Genomic DNA, 6,610 nt, shown 5'->3' with positions numbered 1-6,610 from the left:
ATTTACACACAACATTAGTAGATAAAGATTGAGAAATGAGGCCCGTTGAGTGGATCTTGCGAACACCATTAGACATAAACAAAATTGACAAAATATATCAACATGCCTCCAAAGTTTGCAACTAAATAGTTCAAATATATGATTTGGGAGCTCATGATTTAATCAGTCGGAATTAAAAAATAGCCATTTAGACAACTTTAGCTATGCTAACCAAAATCAGACAGCAGTTACAATCCTGAAGTCCGTTATTTTCCTATCGCAGCACATCCTGAAGTGTTTAGCTCATCTGGCCATAAGGCTGATGAGCTATTGCCGTGGCGTGGCGTCCATCGTCCACAATTCAGTTAAATCGTATCTCTTTTGTCAGTTCTCCACAAGTTTCCGTTCCAATTATTTTGTTCGAAAGAACTCATCACACTGCACAAAATTTGGTCGTCGTTTTGTCAAATTTTTTTGGTAACGAGTTAGTAATTAGGCTAAATTAACGAATTTTCTAGGCCTCTCACTACAATTTTATCTCCTCTCTCATTTCTCCTCTGATTCCAGTTGTGATCGATGTTTTGGGTAGGTCTTCCCTTGAAGAAAACTTGGTTGGTTGTTGATTTTCCTGTTGGAAATAATTTGTTCACAACTTTTTCATTAGTTAAATCGTATCTCCTCCCTCAGTTCTTAATGGATTTCAATTCGGATTGTTTTGTTTGAAAAGAACTAGACCTTCTGAACAACACTTGGCCGTTGTATTGTCAAATTTTTGCTAACAAATTACTAATTGGGTCACCTTCATGAATTTTAGGACTTCTCATTAGGACTGTATAGTTCTTACCCGATTTCAGTTCTGATCAATGTTTTGAGCAGATCTTCCCTCAGGGAACAAAACTTGGTTTGTTTGTTGATTTTCTTATTGTAAATAATTTGTTTATTTTCAGTTAAAATAATGTCTCCCCTCAGTTCTCAATGGATTTCAGTTCTGATTGTTTTACTTGAAAGAACTCGACCTTCTGCACAACGCTTGGTCATTGTGTTGTCAATTTTTTTGCAAACAAATTAGTAATCAGGTCCAGTTAACACATTTTATTCTGACTCGAATTGTATCTCCTCTCTCATTTATGATGCAAATTCAGTTCTGAGCGATGTTTTGGGTCAATCTTCCCTTGGGGAACAAAATTTAGTTTCCCCTCTTGTAAACAATTTGTCATGGAGTTTGGTCCTCTCTCACATTGTCACATTTCAGTTCTGGTTGATGTTTGGCAGGCCAGATGAGCTACTATGCCTTTGACATTCTGGTTTATTCCCCTTATACCATAACTTACCAATCATTGTGCATGTTGTATGTATTATAGCAGCTATAAACAGTTGTCCCATCGCCAGCCTCTAATAAGACAGAAAAGTGCAGCTTGCTGTGTGATAAAGCACAAAGTCTTCTGTTCTGAAGATTCTCCCATGTAGGAAAACTGTCGACGTGGGAAACCTCCTTCCATTAATGTTAAAATGACATCTCCTTATGGAAAACTTCATATCAATAATTATTTATTAGGCAATACAAGACCTTGTGAATATTAGCTGTAACTGTAGAAATGGATTCATTCCAGAAAAGTAATCAACACCACCTTCTGACCAAGCAGATTCAAGATTTCACAAATGATCATCATTAAAATACAGCCAATTGTGCAGCCCATCCGCCATTCATAAATGTTTCTTTTCACCGATCATTGTTAGTGCAAATAATGCATGAGATCTGTTTGCATTCAAATACACATTTCTCTTCCCTTCATCTTGAAGGGCGACTTGCTTTTGTTATCTGTGATCACAGGGTTCCTGAGCCTTTAAGGATGGAGGCTGTGATTAGAGAATCATTCTGTAGACCTGGGCTGTGTGCTTATCCCTTACTCCTCATTCCGTCTTGATGATTGGACAGATTGACTTGTTCGATATGTGCAAGAGGACGAGATGAAAGGCTCCCTTTCAAAGAGAGCGCATGAAAGCACTGACATGTGTAGACCCACATCAAAGCCCTAATTCTTTTAGTTTGTGCAGCGGCTTCATCAGGTCAGAACCTACACCAACACCACTTTTTTTTTTTTCCCCCCATTTCCTTTGGCACTTGTTAAATGTGCTTTCACACTCACTGTTGATTTGCAGTTTTCCGGGGGGGGGGTGTTTATACACAATGATGTGAAATTATTGCATTTTGGAGGTCAATTTTTAATTTAAATAACTATTTTTTCCACTGATCTACAATAAACAGCTGTTTTCCGGTGAAATTGAATTAACGTCCTTTATTTTTTCATTTCACACTGAGGGACAGGCAGACAAATTTTAAGAATGGACGTTTGAAATTTTTCTCAAGAGCACACAACACAGGTTTCAATCCAAAAGCAAAAAAAAAAACCTTTTGTAATGCATGTATCAGGAAGGATCACAAAAGGATGTCAATCATTCAGTTCATCTTTAATTCTATTTCTCATTAAAATTCACACCAGTCTAAGACCTGATGTACGTGTAAGCAGCTGCAGATGCCTCGTCATGTCTGTGATAAAACTGATAAAATCTGCCAGATTTACTCTGCTCTGTCTGCAGCTTGTTAAAAAGTATGACAACTCCAGGTTTGTTTTGAGGCTTTGAAAGTAGTTTTACAATCACGGGCCTAAACATGCATGCTTGGAGAAATATCACAAAACCACAATGCTTTTCAATATGGGTTTCAAACAACAAAATCTGATGTGTCCACCTTCACAAATGAGGGTGACGTATTGCACATCAGCTTATTCTTCATCCTATTTAACATTTGAAACATCTCACATCGGTAGATCCCGATTTACACCTAAAAGCTACTTCACTCGTTCAGCTTTGGGAAACGTCCATTTCTAGGTTCACCGGACCTCGCAGACTTCCAAATAAATTTAAAATATAACCATTGTGGTTCCCTTTCTGTGTGAGGTGAAAGTACTAGTTATGAATGCACACGCCCATGAAGAATATAATACCACTTAAATACAAAAAAAAAAAAAACCCACAACAAATGAAAACATTGAAGAGCTAAGAATAAGTTTGGTTATACATATTTCATAGAGAATACTTAATTCTATGAAATCTCATACCAGTAATATGGCATAAAAATAGCCAGCTCGGTTAGTTTCAACAAAAAAGCACTGCGGTTCTCAAAAAACACACTTTCTACATCTTTGAGGATTTGTTATTGGAAAAAAAAAATCCAAAAAGAAAGCTAAAATACTGTCGGTGTGTGTGGGGGGAGAAAGAGAGGGGAGAAGGGAAAAAAAAAAATCTACAAAGGCCTGTAGGCAGACCGAAAGAAGAGATAAGGAGGTCCTGCGTTGTACCGTCTCCTCAAGTTTCTTTTTGTTTCTCCATTTTCTCCCTCTGTGCTTCAGGTACAATTCATTAGAGGAAAAAATAACAAAGCCTGATCCAGTCAACAGTGTGGCACGTCCTGTTTGATGTCATTTCCTTTCCTGTTTGAATCATGCAGTCCTGTCAGTAGGAGCCATAGCGGTCCTAAAAGAGAAAAAGAGGAAGTCAGGAGAATACTGAACATGACTGGGAGTGGAACAGAAACTTTTCAACTTCTTTTGGTGCTATAACTGCAATCTGGATGAGCTTCTAACATTATATACAAAATATAAAATGCATAAGGGTAACTGTATTATTTAAATCCTATAATAATAAAAAGGACTATACGAAGTAATTGCTGTAATTCGATTATAAAAGCACATTTTAAATTCTCCCTTTCTCCTGACCAGAGATCAGCATCCCTTTAGACAAAGAGGTGCCCAGTGGAGGCTCTTTCGTGGAGGCTTTTATTCTTTTACTTCAATGACGGACTTTGGGAAACTCATTAATTTGTCATTCAACTCTCTAGAGATTAATTTTTGCTGTGTGTTTGTCTGGTTTATTTGTGCGCGCACACATCGACACACAAAACCCAGCACCTCCAGATTACAGTCTGATTTATATTTGACCAGGCTTCTAATGCCAGATGTCCGAGTACTTCAGATGAGGTGGAGCTGGCAGTTTAGAGAAGTCGGACACCAAACAGCAGAGGTGCAGAAAGTGGCTGGAGTGTACTTCTTTAATCAAGCTCAAAAGCCTTGAATCATGCTTTCAAATGAAAGGTTTCCCCATTAGAAAAGGTAAAACCAGAGCCATCCTCTTCTCAGTCAAAGCGCTGACGTGTTATTTGAACAGCCAACAATAAAACATACACTTTCATATATTACATCTTGCTGTTTGCTACCCGCCCCTTGTTTGATGGAGAAATACGAGCCTCTGTCTGTTCTGACAGATTATGAATGCTCAGGGTAGTTGGGTGCATTGGAACTGGTATCTCATGTGACTCCTCAAAAAAAAAAAAAATTTTTTTTTCAAGAGCTGTTTATTGTCAGGGGATTATGAATTCAAATCCAGACGATGTCACAGCCATCTGTGGCTGGACTGTGTAATTGGAGGTACTCTCTCAGTAGGAGGGATGGGATTACTTTCTCCCTGATCAATCACACCACCACTAACCAATCATGAGCATCTCTAAGCGCATGTATGCAGAACAGGGTAGATAGCGCTTTTCTCGGAGTCCGTTATATGGCTGGCTAGCTTTATATATCTCTCGGAGGAAGCACGTTCACGCTCACTGATTGTTAGCCAGTTTGTGATTCAGTTTCAATTACCTCTTAATTTGAATTAGCACGGATTTAAATCAGTGTCTTTACACTATATAATGTCACACTGTTCCTGCACTTAAGCATCCAGTTCTCTAATAATCATGACAACCCTGATGTGTGTGTCTGTCTTGCATCAGGGGGTTATGATGTCAGGAAAACACTAAATTGTGTAACTCGTTTTACAGTTTGTCAGAATTCAAAACATTCATACGGAGTCATTCCTCGAAGAATCAAGAAGACTCACCTGAATGGTGTTCATAACCCCGTTAGCCAGCACAGCCATTTTTCCAGCCACGGTCTTTACACCTTGTTTAAACTGGGCCATGTCCGGTCCAGAGGGAAGCACACTATCAAATCCTGATCCCCCTACAGAACAAACACACATCTATCTGTATAAACACAAGTGGTCCAGCTTTCAATTTCGCACATTTCATAAAAACACTCGCGCTCACCTGACGAGCGGCTGCTTCCATCCCCGAACAGATCAGCAGAGCTAATAGATGTGCTGCTGGACAAGGTCTCCAGACGAGCCTTGGCCTCATACTGAAACACACATTAAAGAGGTCTGAGGGACATTCAGTTTAACCAAAGAAAACGACTGACATGAGTGATCTTGATTCATTATCAAGCAGAAGAGCCTTTTTATTTCCCAGCAGTGAACAGGTGTGTAAGCTGCTTCCACGCTGTTAGTACCTCAGCATTGCTCTCGCGGCCAAAAAACATGTCAGACGAGATCGCTTTAGCATTAGCAAACTTCTGCCGTGCCTCGCTGGATTCTGCGACAGGCATGGAAGTTTCCAGCTTCCTTCTGCTAGGTAACCTGAAAAAAAACACCACCATAAATTTCTCAAACATCCAAGATAATTCTACACTGCCAATAATTTTTCTTGAAATACCAGGCCAATTATGTAAAATCAATATAAATTTGTATGTCTGTAGTCTAACAAACCTTTCCCCGATAGGCTGGATGCTCGAGATGGTGACTTCAGGCTCTTTGGGCTCCTCCTTTTCTAGAGCCCAGGAGGAAGAGAAGGAGGTGGAGCCTGAATCAGTATCCCACCGTGAGCCAAAGCTGTCTCCTGTAGTAAAGGGGTTGTCCTTGTACCTGCCATGGCACATTACATACAAACACAAAGCTTTCAGGGATTTTGTTCACTGCACATTCAAAATCAACAACAGGAAGAGAAAATTTTTTCCCTATGTGTAGGACAGAGCGTGTTGTGTCACATGATATACTATCAGCAATTACTTCTGCACCTGTCAGTGTGTTTGTTGAACTAAGATATAGCTACTTCACACCAGATGTAACCCTCGAGATGCTGGGAAACATCAGACAGATGTGAACACCCCACCCCACTATGGTTAAAGTGTGCTCACTGACAGCTCGGCCTTGCCACTTACTTTGGTGGTCCGGATGTAAACCCAGGCTCATCAAACATGTCCAATCTGGCGCGAGAGGAGGACTTTGAGTTCACAGGGGTCTCCTGCTCAATCACCTGCATCTCTGACATCACAGAGTGTGACACTACACTGGAGAAGAAAAATACAGGAGACGCACAAGTTTTATCCTCTTTAATCTCCAACCCACAGCAGCATGACGATCTGAGGAACGTACCTCAAGCATCAGTGTTTAAACTGCCCAGTGCACATTCTGCACTTTTCCCTTCCTGCAACTCAGCCAGCATAATCAGGGCTCATTCACAATCCCACTGACATGTTTAGTGTCTAACGTTTGCTTCTTTAGTTTTGCATTGCAACTATACAAACATTTCTCTCATCAATATATACTATAGTAATATACTTGCTTTAAATAAACTCAATATTATAAACTTTTATTATTCAGATGTTCACAAAAAAAGATGTGAAAGATGCTAAGTTGCAATTTTCATGATTAATTTGAATGGATGCTTTAACATGATTTTCAAAATGCTCAAATC

At 39.5% G+C, this 6,610-nt stretch overlaps 1 protein-coding gene across 2 annotated transcripts in view; it reads right to left on the bottom strand.

Moving 5' to 3' along the window:
• Positions 1-2,427: 2,427 nt before the first annotated feature.
• arfgap2 (ADP-ribosylation factor GTPase activating protein 2) overlaps positions 2,428-6,610 on the bottom strand; it is a 62,573-nt gene continuing 58,390 nt past the window's right edge. For both annotated transcript variants that reach the window (XM_060923406.1, XM_060923408.1), the window contains 6 exons: positions 6,075-6,203; positions 5,623-5,778; positions 5,367-5,493; positions 5,126-5,216; positions 4,918-5,039; positions 2,428-3,513 (listed from right to left, as the gene is read on the bottom strand). In XM_060923406.1, the coding sequence (XP_060779389.1) occupies positions 3,493-3,513; positions 4,918-5,039; positions 5,126-5,216; positions 5,367-5,493; positions 5,623-5,778; positions 6,075-6,203 (646 nt within the window). In that variant the 3' untranslated portion in view covers positions 2,428-3,492. The remainder of the gene's footprint in view (positions 3,514-4,917; positions 5,040-5,125; positions 5,217-5,366; positions 5,494-5,622; positions 5,779-6,074; positions 6,204-6,610) is intronic.

This window comes from Neoarius graeffei, chromosome 6 (genome assembly GCF_027579695.1).
Source record: "Neoarius graeffei isolate fNeoGra1 chromosome 6, fNeoGra1.pri, whole genome shotgun sequence".
In the NCBI taxonomy this organism is placed as follows: domain Eukaryota; kingdom Metazoa; phylum Chordata; class Actinopteri; order Siluriformes; family Ariidae; genus Neoarius; species Neoarius graeffei.
This window is presented reverse-complemented; position numbering and strand designations above follow the sequence as displayed.